Source organism: Penaeus chinensis, chromosome 40 (genome assembly GCF_019202785.1).
Source record: "Penaeus chinensis breed Huanghai No. 1 chromosome 40, ASM1920278v2, whole genome shotgun sequence".
NCBI lineage: Eukaryota > Metazoa > Arthropoda > Malacostraca > Decapoda > Penaeidae > Penaeus > Penaeus chinensis.
The window spans coordinates 10,657,046-10,672,045 of record NC_061858.1 but is presented as its reverse complement, the minus strand read 5'-3'; the positions used below and the strand labels follow the sequence as shown (position 1 = coordinate 10,672,045).

The 15,000-nt window shown below is 33.6% G+C and overlaps 1 protein-coding gene across 6 annotated transcripts in view; it reads left to right on the top strand.

Annotated features, from left to right (window-relative positions):
• LOC125047066 (phosphoribosyl pyrophosphate synthase-associated protein 2-like) overlaps positions 1-15,000 on the top strand; it is a 56,258-nt gene that overhangs the window by 3,196 nt on the left and 38,062 nt on the right. For 3 of the 6 annotated variants that reach the window (XM_047645147.1, XM_047645150.1, XM_047645151.1), the window contains 2 exons: positions 1,575-1,667; positions 9,866-9,985. In XM_047645147.1, coding sequence (XP_047501103.1) covers positions 1,575-1,667; positions 9,866-9,985 — 213 coding nt within the window. Of the gene's footprint in view, positions 1-1,574; positions 1,668-9,865; positions 9,986-14,682; positions 14,806-15,000 lie in introns of all 6 variants that reach the window. The other 3 variants (XM_047645146.1, XM_047645148.1, XM_047645149.1) reach the window with 1 other exon arrangement.

Sequence of the window (15,000 nt, the reverse complement as noted above, 5' to 3'; positions counted from 1 at the left end):
GGTGTGTCATACTCGTTAACAAAAACTCAAATATTAATACACCTCTAGACCAGCATTAACTTTTAGGCCCAAAGCTTAATCCTAGACATACTCAGAAAGAACCATTTAATCCCACCAATTATGTATTGATATCCACTGTATCAGCTCCATATAAAACATGGAGGCAAGATAACATTTATTATTATAATTTTCATGTCAAAGATGTAAGTGAAATTCATCAGGATATATTCTAGTAAGTTATGGGATATTCACACTACAGGTATTTCTCAATGGTGAAAAGAAAAGTGAAAATTAATTCCCACAGAGTATTCCAAAGTTTACATAAAAGGCAATGTTATTTCCAGGTTAGGAAAACATTCCCATCTCATATATTAAGAGAATAAAATTGAAGGCTTTTGACATTACTTTTAGGTTGCAAATTTAAAGCACAAACTTCATGATTTTTTAAACAACAGCCACAGTAAATTTGCATGGAAATTTATCATGATCCTTGTTGTCATCATCCTGTAAATGCTACAGCTCTCAATTGGTGGAAAACATAGTGGAGGTGTATTGGCCTTTGCCAGGGCTCCTAGTACAAATACCATAGTTCTGGTTGAAGCATGCCTTTCTTGGATTATTACAGTAATATATCTTATATTTGTTTATTGCAAAATTGTCCCATATATAATGATTATCATGTTTAGTAGCAAATAATTGAGTATCATACAAGAAGCATGTTGCTTTACCCTTTTTTTTTTTTTTCTTTTCTTTCTTCTTCTTCTTCTCCCCCCCTCTGCCCTGTCCTCTTTTTTCCCCTTTCCCTTTCCATTCCTCTTTGTGTTGTCCTGTTCTCCCCCTCCTTCTCCTCCTCTCATTTTTTTCCTTTGCTATACAATTTGTACAGAAAATATTTAAAAATGCAACAGTTGTTTAGAAATTACTGCATAGTTAAGCATATTATCAAGGTTTATGAGCTCTTTCTATTATGTAATCATTTCTCTTGTAGTATAATAATGAAATACAGGCTTGAGATATCTACTCTTTTCCCAATTAGATATTTGTACACTTTCCACCACACACCATTAGTTGAATATTACTTTCTTCAGCATCATTTTTGCAGATATATTTTGTGTGACACTGCTATCTATCCTATAGAATACTTGTTTTGTTAAAAATTGTATTTATACACAGGAATACCCATACTCTGATTCATTATTTTTTTAGTACCTCCTTTTATTACTTTTTTTAGTACCAGAGGGATTGTGCAAATCTGCTTTTTTACTTTTACTTTTTGTAATGATCTCATCTGACTATACTTAAGAAACTAATGCTGCACTTCAAAGAAAGAACAGTTCTCTCAATTTACCCTAAATACAATTTTGTTATATACCTTAGAAACTAGTTATTTGAGATTTATTTAATTCATAGGTATAGACTAGCATGATTGTATATTTTGTTGTTCAATGCTGCTACTATTTTCAACAATACATAATTCTCAAGTGTTTTCTGTTAACAGCATTGTAGGTATTGAATATACCAGTAAACTAAATAAATTTTTTATGTTTTATAATTACAATGGATTGGATTTGCAGATCAGGATCAACCATGGATACCAGTCGTGGCAGTAAAGAGATGGTTCTTCTGGCAGGGAACTCTCACCCAGAGCTGGCCCAGCTGATAGCGAGGTGAGACTTCTGAATTTTGTTTTAGATATATAGATTTTTAATTTTTTTTCCAGATTTTTGGAAGATAAGTCAACAAAATATTAATGCCCTTGCATTTGTTAAAAATGTTACATGTGATTTCTGATACTTGTTATGAATTTGATGTTGATATTTAACCCAGAAGTTACTTTCCTTTTAAGGCAACTTAAGCACAGGATTAATAATTGCTTCCACATTTTTTATTAAATTCATACAGAAATGAAAAATAATACTTCATGATCTTTTAGTGATACAAAGGTTCTAGGCAGGGTCTGCACATAGAGAAACTAAAAAGAATCAACCTGTTGGATCCGGTGCCTTGCTGTATGCCTGTGGCCTAAAAGCAAAGCTTTAGACTTACTTGAGTGGTGACTCTTATGGTTATGTGACTTGCAGGCTTGTCCCACACAAACACTCATGGGCGGTGTCAAGACTCCTTGCCCCCCATTTGTTATTATCTCTTTTTTGGCATAGGCATTTTTTGCTGTTTTCCAAGGTTATATGTCATTTGATATAATGTATCAAAATAGTAATAGACTGTTTTCCTTCACAGACTCTAAATCATCTGCAGCTTTGTGTAATAACAATAATAATTAGAGGCAATGTGTTATTTGTCTCATTTTGAATATATTTTTGTTAAATTTTCTGTAATATATCCTCCGCTGCTGGTCATGGTGGGCAGGTAATAGAATCCTAAGCATGGAAGTAGTATTCTCCCTGGAGCCAGTGCTCCTCCAACCATTGTTTGTGAATGGTACATTCCACACTAGTTTACTGGTGGGAATGACATATGAGCCCCTTCCTAAATGCTCACTAAGGCTAATCACCCTCCAAGAGTTTTGTTTACTCCTGGCTACTCACCCTGGCCTTCAGCCAAATTTTTCATGATGACTTCTCTCAAAATTTTCCATGAAGACATAGTCCCATCATCCAGCCTTCAGCCAAACTTTTTTCATGGTTATTTAACACAAAGGGTTAATTATGAAAAACAGGTTTTTTTTTTTGCAAAAATAATGCAAGTCATATTATCAACTTACAGTAAGAGATATTTATAGATCAATATATTAATGAGTGCTCATAAACCACAGACAAATTATTATTTAGGCCACAGGCAACTTGTGGGCCTGTAAACTCATTACATTTTTCAGTAGCCCAGCATGTACCTCCCTTTTCCTGTATTTTATTTCTTTCTTTATTTCTTACTTAATGCTCTTAACACAAAGTATGAATTATGCAAATCTTGTTTTCTTGCACCAGAACATAATTATAATTGTGTATAGTTAGTATGCTTTTATTAATGTAATACTCTCCCCTTGCCTTGCATTTTCAACTAAAGTGATATTAGTGTCTGTCAGTTAGAAAAATAATTTCAAGCTAGTATTATGATCAGTTAAATCAAGTTAAGCAATGCTGGTTATAATCTAAGTACATAAAATGTTATAGTGGCCAGAATAATGATTTACATATCTGGATGAACTTATACTTGAACAGGTTCAAATGACTGCACAGATGGGAAAATAAGAGAGAAATGCAGTAAATATCAGATGATTGTTGGTTTTTACTCACTTATCTTGCTTGTCAAGCTTCTTGACTATTTTGAAGTTCACTTTGAGGGAAGAAAACTTTTTTTCCTGTTCTTTATGTATTTCTTCTGTTTGTGAGTACAATTAAAAGGAATTCTAAAATGTAACCAGAAAGGAATTTTACAATATGGTTTTGTTACTTTTATTCAGTTTATACTACAACACTCCTACCTAGGTTAATACAGTGATCTGTCTATTAAATGGTGCATTATATGGAAAGTTTTAACATATGTCATTCATTTCTATTTTTACTGCCCATGTTGAAGGTTAGGTTCAGAAGCAGGTGGTCAGTTGATATAACAGTTTTTTCACCAAGAGCAACCATAGTTGCTGTTTCATATACAGGTAATTCTTGTTTTATGGCACCTATGTTTGTAATATTATGCTTGAATGTGATTTTTTTTCATGGCTCTTTGTGTGTGGGGCACAGATGATTTAAAATAATGGAATTTTCAAGTTAGGGCTTGAAGCTTTGGTGAGCAGTTCTCAGAATTGCAGATGTGTTTCTTGTCTTCCCCATTTGTCTACTTCCTCCCATGTAGTGCTTGTTTTGGGATATCAACCTCGAAAATGGCTCCTGTTAGGACAGCAAGTAAAAACAAAAGAGTATCTAACTTGCTTTGAAACGATGTTATAAATCAAAACTTTTGCAATGTTCCAATGAGCTTGATGCAATACAGCACAAGTTGAAAGTGCTTTACAAAGATGAAGGAAGTGAAAAAGAGCAACATAAGGAACAGACTATAAAGCAACTTGCAGAGCTTTTCCACAGTGTAGATGTCACACTTAATATCAATGATGATGCTAACCTAAACAGGGAAAGAATTTCAAAAGTTACACAAGGTCAGGGAATATTTTGCTATTGTAAAGAACTAAACAAGGAGAAGAAGCAAAGAAGGGACAAAGGGTCTAAGATGTATATTAGTACTTAACTAGACCTTGAAGGGATCCATTCCCTGGGCCCCTGTAGCTCAATATTTCCATGAATGGCCAACCATCCACTGTCACTCACCAAGCTTTTCTCTAACTTTCAAGCGGATTTGGTTTATCTGTCGTGTATTATTATGTGTAATAATTTATATAGCTATTATATAAAGGGATTTCGTTACCAAATTCTATTATTTTTTCATATTTTGAGAGTTATGAAGTTAGGTCAGAAGATTGTGCGTGCGTGCGTGCGTGCGTGCGTGCGTGCGTGCGTGCGTGCGTGTGCGTGTGCGTGTGCGTGTGCGTGTGCGTGTGCGTGTGTGTGTGTGTGTGTGTGCGTGTGCGTGTGCGTGTGTGTGTGTGTGTGTGCGTGTGTGTGTGCGTGCGTGTGTGTGTGTGCGTGCGTGTGTGCGTGTGCGTGTGTGCGTGTGTGTGCGTGCGTGTGTGCGTGCGCATGAGAGAGAGAGAGAGAGAGAGAGAGAGAGAGAGAGAGAGAGAGAGAGAGAGAGAGAGAGAGAGAGAGAGAGAGAGAGAGAGAGAGAGAGAGAGAGAGAGAGAGAGAGAGGGAGGGAGAGAGAGAGAGAGAGAGAGAGAGAGAGAGAGAGAGAGAGAGAGAGAGAGAGAGAGAGAGAGAGAGAGAGAGAGAGAGAGAGAGAGAGAGAGAGAGAGAGAGAGAGAGAGAGAGAGAGAGAGAGAGAGAGAGAGAGAGAGAGAGAGAGAGAGAGAGAGAGAGAGAGAGAGAGAGAGAGAGAGAGAGAGAGAGAGATACACATATGTCTGCAACCACATTAGAAACTAGTATACAAAAAATATGAGAAACCATAATGTGAAATCAAATGAAAATAAGATAAGAGCATAAATTGCATAAGTTTGTGTATGCTGTTAACAAGAACTAGAGCGTATGTGAGAATTATATGTCCATTTTCTAGCCATTAAAACAGGCTTTGCACTGACACATTTTTGACAAGAAGTACAAGCAGGCTATGGTTTAGTTAGGTTTGCTTTACCTTGCTGAATTTGTCAAGGAGAGTCCCAATACTCGATTTGCCATCCATGTAAACAAACAACTGTGATTTTGTTATCACTCAGGTCACTTCATAGTGGGTGATAGTAGAAATCTTGGTAGAAAGCAGAGTGGACATCGTTAATGGTGAGGATAGTGAATTTAATGAGGAGTAAGTCATTCTTCACCTTTGGCTTTGACATTTGGCTGATGACAAAGGAAGTAAAGTAAGATAAAATCATATACATTAAAAAAAAATCATAATTTTTTTCCCACATCAGTATATGAAGCAGAAAGAGTTAAATATACATATATACCAAGAAAAAAATTATGCTATCAATAACAATGATCAGGCTTTCAGAATTCAGAATAACAATAACAATAAATATTTAAATATACTTCACACAACCCCAGGATTGCTATGATACATTTGTAAGTAGTCAGTGCTTACCTTTTAGATAATTAAAAACTGTTGGCAGACTCTAATTAACCCAGAACCAACAGGCATGGCATGTACGTACATTCACCATTGTTTTTACACATAGAGGGCTCCACTTGTACTCAGTTGCCAGTGAGCCAATTATGAGTATTGCTTGTCTCACCTGTTTACTCTTTTCCTTGTTTTTTAAAAATATTTTGTTATCTTATATTGCCACCACAAATGTCAATAACATTAAAGTAATTATAATGTCTATAATATAAATAAGGCCATCAAAATTTATAGCATTTATAAAAAAAAAACATTTTTCCCACAAATTCAAGGAAAGGTGAAATCAGGTAAGGTCACAAGGTCTACTAATTGACCCCTTTGTGTCTAAGCACTAACAGAGCCATCTATATGCAGAAACAGTTCACCAAAAAAATCTAAAATGGGCACAAGATTTTCCCAGCGACACTGGGTTAATTACATGATCACAACTTGGTAGTCTATATCATCTATTAGCCACACAATGAGTGAATTATTAGCAGTTTCATTGTAATCACAGATATGTGTTGGCCATTTTGGCAAGCTTCCTCAGGAGGCAATTTGAAAATGCTTGGTTTGGTTACAAAATTAATCTAAGATATCTAACCATGAAGTTTCAAGATTTTTTAGGATTTTTTTTTTTTTTCAAAAATGCAAAATTAAGTGTTGGCGGGATCTAGGTAAAATTTAGGGCATTAGGCATACTTGAGTGGTGACTAGGTTTTTGTCTTGTAGGCTCAGTGCACATGAACACCAGCATCAAGTATCATGATTCCTTGCCTCCTCTTTGCTATGCTATTTGCTCCTATTCTACATACACTGTTTGATATTTTCTGAGGTCTATAATTGTCATTTGTTATGCTGTATCAAGCTGATAATAGACTTTTCACTTATCTCTCCAAGCAGTCTACAAGTCTGCAGTAATAATAATTATAAGTAAGAATGTGTTACTTGTGTAATTTTCTTTATATTTTCTTAATATTCAACTTTCCATAACACTGCTGGCCGTGGTGGGCAGGAATAGGTATTACACATGGATATAGTGTCCAGACTGAAACTTATTTTGGTGTGGCACACAGATTGTACCATCTACCCTTGTTTACTGTTGGAAATAATGTAAGAGCCCCTTTCTAAAGGCCTGCTGAATCTATACTCCTTCCAAGAGCTTTGTGCACTCAAACCAATGCAAGCGTTAGAAAGGCTTAGATGAAGTTTTTGCAGTTACACAAACTGGCCCCATGCCTGGACAAACTGCATTGCACTCCAGATTGTGTTGGCTGTTTGCACAGTTCAGCTGAGCCTGTTTGGGGCCTTTTAAGAGGACTTGGGCTTGAGTTTTCGATGATATTTTGAAAAATGTTGAATGTAAACGTAGCTAGAAACAGCAGGCTGCTGTTCCTTAATTTTTTTAACATTGTCCTTTGAAATACATCCACCTCATTCACTCCAGATTCCTTCACGAGAATCCTGGATTAAAGTGAAGTGAGAAGGCCAATGTAAAACATCATGATCCCATTCCATCCACCTGTGCATGATTTGATAATTCTCCCCCCAGTTGTGAATGGGTTAAATGTCTTTATTCAGAAGCAGCAGTGCTTCTCTTTCTTATGTGAGTCAGTACCTGTAGTTTTACCTGAAACCTATTAAGTTCATTTGAATAATAAAAGAGAAAAATAAACAAATTTTTAATTTGAATATTATCAGGCACTTTGGAAATGTTTCTGGTGGATTTTTGTTAATTTATTTATCATGTTGCCCTCCTAGGATGTGTATATCAATATTTTGAATAACAGTAATAATGAGGATAAAGATAACTGATTACTGATAGTAACTGTATATGTTACCATTATTTGCAGTGCCAGTTGTATGGAAAACCGTCCAGTCAGCAAGTTTTTTGGATGTTTTGTCTTTTTGTTGGGTTATGTTCTGGTGTGAATTGGCTACCTTACACCAGCCATACCATGTGACTTTGCTTCATTATCTACAAGTTCTAATTATTAAAGCTATTTGTCCTAGAATCTTTGCAAATACCAAGAAGTTTCAAGAAGTTTCTGAATCCCCACATTGTCAGGGTATCTTCACTACACAGGTGCTGCTGTCATATTTGCTGATGTGATAGTTTTACAAGCTCAGAATAAGGATAGGATGTTCTGTTTCAGGAGAATATTTGTTGGTGTGGTATGATGTCACATTAAGTAGTCTAGTGCATTAACAAACTAGAGCTTTTCTTACAGTACATTATTACTTCATTATAATTTCACTTTTTATCTAATGCTTATGTTCCTTTTATGTTGAATATATAGCTATGGTGAACCTTCTGTTGTTTGTATTGTCCCTAATCAAGCTCTCCCAGTATTGCCAAATTAAGGACTGGCTAGTTGCATATTTTTTAATGGTTTATAAAATTCTTTATAACTAGATAAGAAATTCATAGTTTTAATTATCTGAGATATTTGAGTTTTAATGACACGGAAATTATGTAGCCTTTGCTTTTGTTTCTGAACATGCTTAAACAAGTTTGTTAGCTTAGTAGTAGGTACTTATCAATATTGCTATTTCAATTTCAGGCCAAGATTTTGCTCTGATGGGGAAAAAGATGATCATCTTGAATTATTTGTCTTGTAATTCTCTTCTTCATTTCTTTGGTTCTGTATCCTGCACAATGTTCATAAACCTTATAGTTAAAAATAAAATAATAATAAAAACTGCTCATCAGTTTGTTCATAAAAATTGTTATTTATGAACTGAGATATTACCACATTCTATGTTACTGTTCATAAAATTTCATTTAATCCTTTCAACTGTATCTGTACTGCCTATTGGGTGCTTTTTGGTTCATTATCATTCCTACTGTATTATCATAGTTTTATGAATTTCACTTGATTATTTCAGTTAAATTTGTTGTTTGTGTTTGCATGATGATGTATGCCAAAATGGGGGAAGGGAAAAACATGTTTATCTGAAGTATAAATTTACATATATTTGGTCACATTTACTCCCTTTACAGTTTCATCTGACTTCACATGAGAAGTTACAGCTCATCCATCCACCTTTCATCCATAATTTTGACAACTCTTGTAGATCTGTCTTTCTCTCTGTAAACTTTCCTGTTGCCTTTTTTATGTATTTCCACTGTCCATGTTAGTAAACCTTATTTTGTATTTATTTTTGTAAACAACCAGGCTTTATTTTCACATGATTTGTTTTTATTTATATCAGTATTTGATAATGGGTGTAGGTGTTATTCAGCATATACTTTTATTATTATGGTGATATTATTAACAGTCATAAAGAATATTTGCAATTTGAAAATATTATTAATGATGATGGTGACAATTTTTATAATACCATATATAAATCTAGTTATATCAAACTAAAATAATAATTGTTTAACAGAATACCAAAACACTTCCATATGAATAATTTGAAAATAAAAAATATTTATGAAGAAAAAATATTTAATTGATAAATTTTTGACTTTTACAAATATTGCATTTTAACCCACCATTGCCAAGAAAATGTGTTCACTGTTTTGTAAAAAGTCCTTACACATACCTGGATAGAGTTTTGTGTCTGCCAAACTGATGCTAGAAAACTTACATTTTGTTCTAATAGATGATAAAAAAATTGGCATTTGCAGATTCAGATACATTTTGTAATTTTCTTGTATTTTGTATGGTTGACCTCATTATCTTTGGCATCTAGCAAGGGATTTGCTTCAGTAGTTGAAAATGCAATATCAGATTATGTAATTAGATGTGTTAAATCAGAATCTTAGATATGTTTTGATAAATGACATCCATTATTCAAACAGCGCCTGAAAGTAAACATAGGATGTCCCTTTTCATAGAATAGATACATAGCTATGAGTTTTATTGATGTTTTGTAAATTGTTTAGACGTATGCCGTACTGCGCTAACTGTGTTGTATTCCAACTACAGAATGTTTTCAGTCTTTTATATTCATTTATGAATAACCTTTTCCATATAATCTTATATATTACTGTTTCATGTATTTCTCCTAAATATTCTGGTATTCTTTATTAATGATATTGAAGATGATAATTTTTAATTGTTGTATACTTTAGTTACTATAATATATATAGTGATCTATGTATAAAGTAGAAATTTTTTACAATTGTAAATGTAATTAATTTAGAATTAGGTTTTAGATTCTCACTTTGTCAAGTTTTTTCATTCAGTCGACTGGGAAAACACATGGGGAACATAGCTGTGTACCATAAGACCAACCGAGAGACAATGGTGGAAATTGGTGACTCCGTAAGGGGGCGAGATGTTTTTATTCTCCAGACTGGTACAAAGTGAGTTAAAAGATTATGGTTAGATTTTACCAAACAGTTTAGCAGAGTGCAGGTACAGCATAACCTCACCATAGTATTAAGACAGTTGAACAGCCTGAAAGTAAAGGGTAAGTTTAAAATAACTTCTGAAATTAGATATACAAGAATAGACATAAGTTAGCCATACAGTGGGTAGTACAGTAATACATTTCTTTTACTATACACACCTAACCAATGACTCTCTTACCTCTTTTGTTTCTTCTTCTTTTTTTTCTTGACCAAAGGTTTTTCTCTGCTAACCTAGGGCCCTTTTCACAGTATAAAATTAGAAACTCTGTTTTATTCTTGGAAACTAATATGGTAGTCAATGTACTGTTTGTAAATTCGTATTAACGAAGAATGCAGGTAGTCTAATGTGAATAGCTTTATGCAGTGAAGATCCCATTTATTTCTTCAAGAGGGAAAAAGAGAGGCCAGTATTATATTTTTTAGTTTGTCACATGTTTCCTTGCACAATAAAAACCTATAGGGTTTGGAATTTACTTTGTGAATCGGATAAAAGTAGATGTGAAAGTAAACATAACTTTATAGTTATATTTACATTGAAAATACATTGTTTGCTGCCTGAAAGTATGAAAACATGGTCTTTGATTATATATCAAAGAAAGTGATGTCATGCACTTTTTCATATTTTTTAACCTGGTTATAATGGAGGAAACAGGTATGGTAGTTTATCCCCAAATTTTGGATTCTGTATTTGTAACTAGATTATTGCAATATTATTACAAAATCATTGTACCAGTTATATTGGAAAATGCAGTGAGTTATTTTCTATGCCTTGGTTTTGTAAACTACATCAATAACCCATTGGATCCAGATGTTTCACTGCCATCACATGGCCCAAAATACGGACATTAGGCTTATTTGATCGGCTACTTTGATGGGTGCACAGCTTTTAGGCTGGGTGCACACAAAATTCATGTGTGGTGACAAGACTCTATGCCTCCCTTTTCCAATGTTAATTTCTCTTTTTCTGCATAAGCATTTTTAGCTTTTTTTGCCATTTTCCAATGTCCATATTTGTCATTTGATTTGCTTTATCCAGATGGTAATAGACTGTTTTCCTTGTACAGACTCTTGTACAGACTCTATATCATCTCTTTAGGTAGTCCAAAACTGAGTGCAAAAATCACAATAAGTAACATTTTCTTATTTGTGTCATTTAGATCCCCCCCCCATAATATTAAATTTTCATCAATACAACCATGTGGCCAAGAATAGGATTCTGATCATTGAAATGGTATCCTCTCTGGATCCTGTGCTCTCCCAGTCATGGCTGATAGACAGTGCATTACACACTCATTTATTGATGGAAATAATGCAACAACTCTTTCCTAAATGCCAAATAAGTCTAATCACCCTCCAAGAGCTTCGTGACTTTTGGTGAGTCTATCCTTTCACCCTGGCCTTCAGCTGAAATGCTCAGGACGGAAAGTTCACATCAGCCAAATTTTCCAATGATGGGATGATGATGTTACTCACCCCTCAAGCCAAATTTTTTCAAGACATGACACTCACATCATCTGGATCGTAGTGGTTTAAATGCACTTATTGCCTGATAAATCAATTACATTATATATGTTGATTGTAGTATTGAGAATTTTATGTAAAAAATTAGTTTGTTTATAGTGAGAGTGAATGTATATGCATGTTTTTTTTACTTCTAAATGCATTACAGTTCTATTTGTGTAAATGTCCAGTAGTATGTTGTTATCCAGGTTTATTGTATCTTGGCTATCTATACCTTGGAACTAAAGGAGGTTGTATAATCCAGCTTGCTCCTCTTATGGATGTATGAATGTTCTGTGTGTATTTCTCTTGTATGTCTGTGTGTCTGAGGCTGTCTCAGTGACTGAATAGTTTTTTTCTGTTTATAGTTGGCATTGTTATTGTATTGAATCTTCGATGATTACATTCATGATATATGGAAATAATTTGAGCAGTATATTTTGCATCCATGCACTTCATTCAAACCATGCCGTTCATGGAATTTTATCATTTTAAAATTTATATTGTGTGTGATTCTTATTTGTGAAATTTTTCATGTTTAGAACAATTTACATACAAGGTTTTTATATAGACATTTGTATTTATACATGTAAAGTATAGATTTGTTAATAATTGCATGGTTTTCAGTATGGTGTCTATAGCAAATTGTTAAATATTTATTTAAGTGTCATGTGTTTTGGTATTATGAATAAGGAATGCCTCTGGCCTTGATGTTGAATAATATGATTTTTTCATGAAGAGTAAACTAGTTCATATGTGAAACTATTTTTAACTTTTATAGAATTCCTTAGTAGGCATGCTGTTATTGTGAATTTTGCTTGTGCTTATGCTGAATATTGTAGTGATTGGTAGTAGATAGGCTGCATCACTCTGGAAGATACAATTTGTAGTATCAATTTTATTTAATCCCATGAAACAGTAATCATCAGTCAGTAGCCAGAGTGACTCCCTGTAGGTACCACCACTTACAGAACTTTGAACTGTGACTAACAAAACCTTAAGATTTCTTGACGCCCTTTCTCTTCCTTCTATGATAATTTCTTTTCATTGTAATTTTAAGGTAAACTTGTTCTTTTTAATAATATGTGTTATTCTTGTTATTCTTGTTCTTGTGTCAGCTTTTTTTTTTTTTTTTTTTTTTTTTTTTTTTTTTTTTTTTTTTTATGTTGCATTTGAAATAAAAATATAAGAGCTGGAAGGATCTACTCCTGGTAACTATCTGGCTACTTTTAAACATCAGGAATAGATTGGAAGAAGACTATAATGGAATAGGGTTTTTTTCTTGTTTAGAATAGAAATATAAGAGACAGAAAGGTGGCTATTTTCATGCTCCATGAATTATGTTCAATTAAAAGCTAATTTCATTGCAAAGTTGGTCCCTCTTTGAGCCAGTTATTGAGTGCATTGGCATTATTTATAGATATAAAGATTATAAATCTGCTAACCATGCTTTAAGAAACTGTAGTTATGAAATTAATTTATAGAATAGTTTTTTACCTGCTGCTTCATCTCTTTATTCCATGCTAATTATGTTTGCATACTTTAACTTTATAACCACTTATTTTGAAATTATAATAAAGTAACCTTCCCAGGTTATTAGCTTTTCCTGCAGTGGTTCCCACCTTGTTAGGTCAGGACTTCCAAGAGGGTTCACTGAGGGAGGGAGGTGTGAAGTTCTGCATGACCTCACAAGATATCCCTATTCTTCATTTTTTTTGTAATTTTTTGTTTCCCTGTAATGATAGTGAAATTGATATAGTTATTACTATTATTTTTGAAATTATGATTATTTTAATGTTATTAGAATAGTAATAGCAATAAAAGATTAAAAAAAAAAAAAAAAATTCCAAAAATCAAAGGAAGGGTAAGCAAGGGATATACATAGGACTAGTAACTGACTCCTTGATGCCAAGGATGTGTAGAGCTGTTTATGTGTAAACAAAATTAGTAAGATAAATTCACAGGGGACATGACATGTATGTCATGCCATCCTGGCATATTAGGTTAAGAATGTACTATGAGGTGGTAGCAGATGTGTCAGAGCTTGGGAAAAGGGAGTGTGTAATGTTTGGCAAACACCGACTTATTGTTTGTCTCTTGAGGAAGGAGTCTTATGATCAAATGTGGCACTTTTTATCTATTCTGATTCTGCTCACATGAAAAATGTGTATCTCTGGAATTTGGTGATCAAATTCTGCTTAGGAGACTTTAAGATATCAAATAAATGTAAAGCATACTGGAGGAATGTTAGTATATATGTCTCTGTTACCTTACATCCTCACCTAAGCATGCCTCAAAATAGAACACACGTCCTTTATGGGTTGAATTCTTTCAGCTCCTTCCATTTTGTGGATTAACTCCTTTTATTTTGTCAGATTTTCTCTCTTTTCTCTATATTTGCAATTTTTATCATCATCGCATTATCATATTCATCATCTCCCTTTGGATTTTATTGCCTATTGTTGGTACTCTTTATTTGTATTTGATATTAATTTCATTAACTAATTTATATAATATATGTGTATGATATTACGAGGAATTCACCACTCGTTATTTCCTCCAAAGCAGCCTCCCCTCTTTGAAGATGACTGGGGAAATTTAGTTGTGCTTATTTGATTTATCATTACCTTTTTATTTTCTTGCTAATATTTTGCTCTTCATTACAGTTTGTTTCATATTGCCATGGTTAAACATGATTTCTTGACAGTATATATTAATAGTAGTAACCATTTTGTTTTTATTGTTAATGCTGTGTGTTTACTGGATTTTTTTTTTTGCAATTATTAGTATCTTTAAGAAATGAATTCATGCTTAACTAAAGTCACAACTTCAGATTTTGTAAGGTTGTATGGTTATCTTCAAATAATATACCTTTAATATAAATAAGGACCCTTATAATTCCCAACATAATTAGATGCTTTAACCCATTCTTAGTATGCATACAACCTTCTCCTCGGATTTTCTTGCTTTGTTTTATTTCTAAAGCCAAAATCATATAGGTTGTGTTCATATCTAGTTGACCATTTTTTATATAACAAATGCAGGGTTATAAGAAATTTACTGCTGCTGCTTTATGTTGCATGTGTTCAGCAACCTGATAATCTGAGATTCCTTCATTATATTACCCATTTTATGCTGCATCTTTGCAGCCGGCTAGAAGTGCCCGTAGGTCGAGCAGAAGTGAAGGAAATGGCCAATCGAGAAACAAGTGTAGAGATCATGGAGTCAGTGAGAGAGAAGAGTGTTTACCTCATTCAGACAGCCAACCCCAAGTAAGGAACTTTCATGAATGTTTTTAGTGTCATTGTTTTTACTGTCAAGATGTTAACTGCAAGAGGAAAAGAGGTGGATTTGTTATGGTTATGTTCCAATTATCAGAACTACTGATCATTAATGATAGATTACATCAGATATGTAAATACTGTTACACTGTAATCATATCTGTGAGAGAGCTTAATAAAAAATTA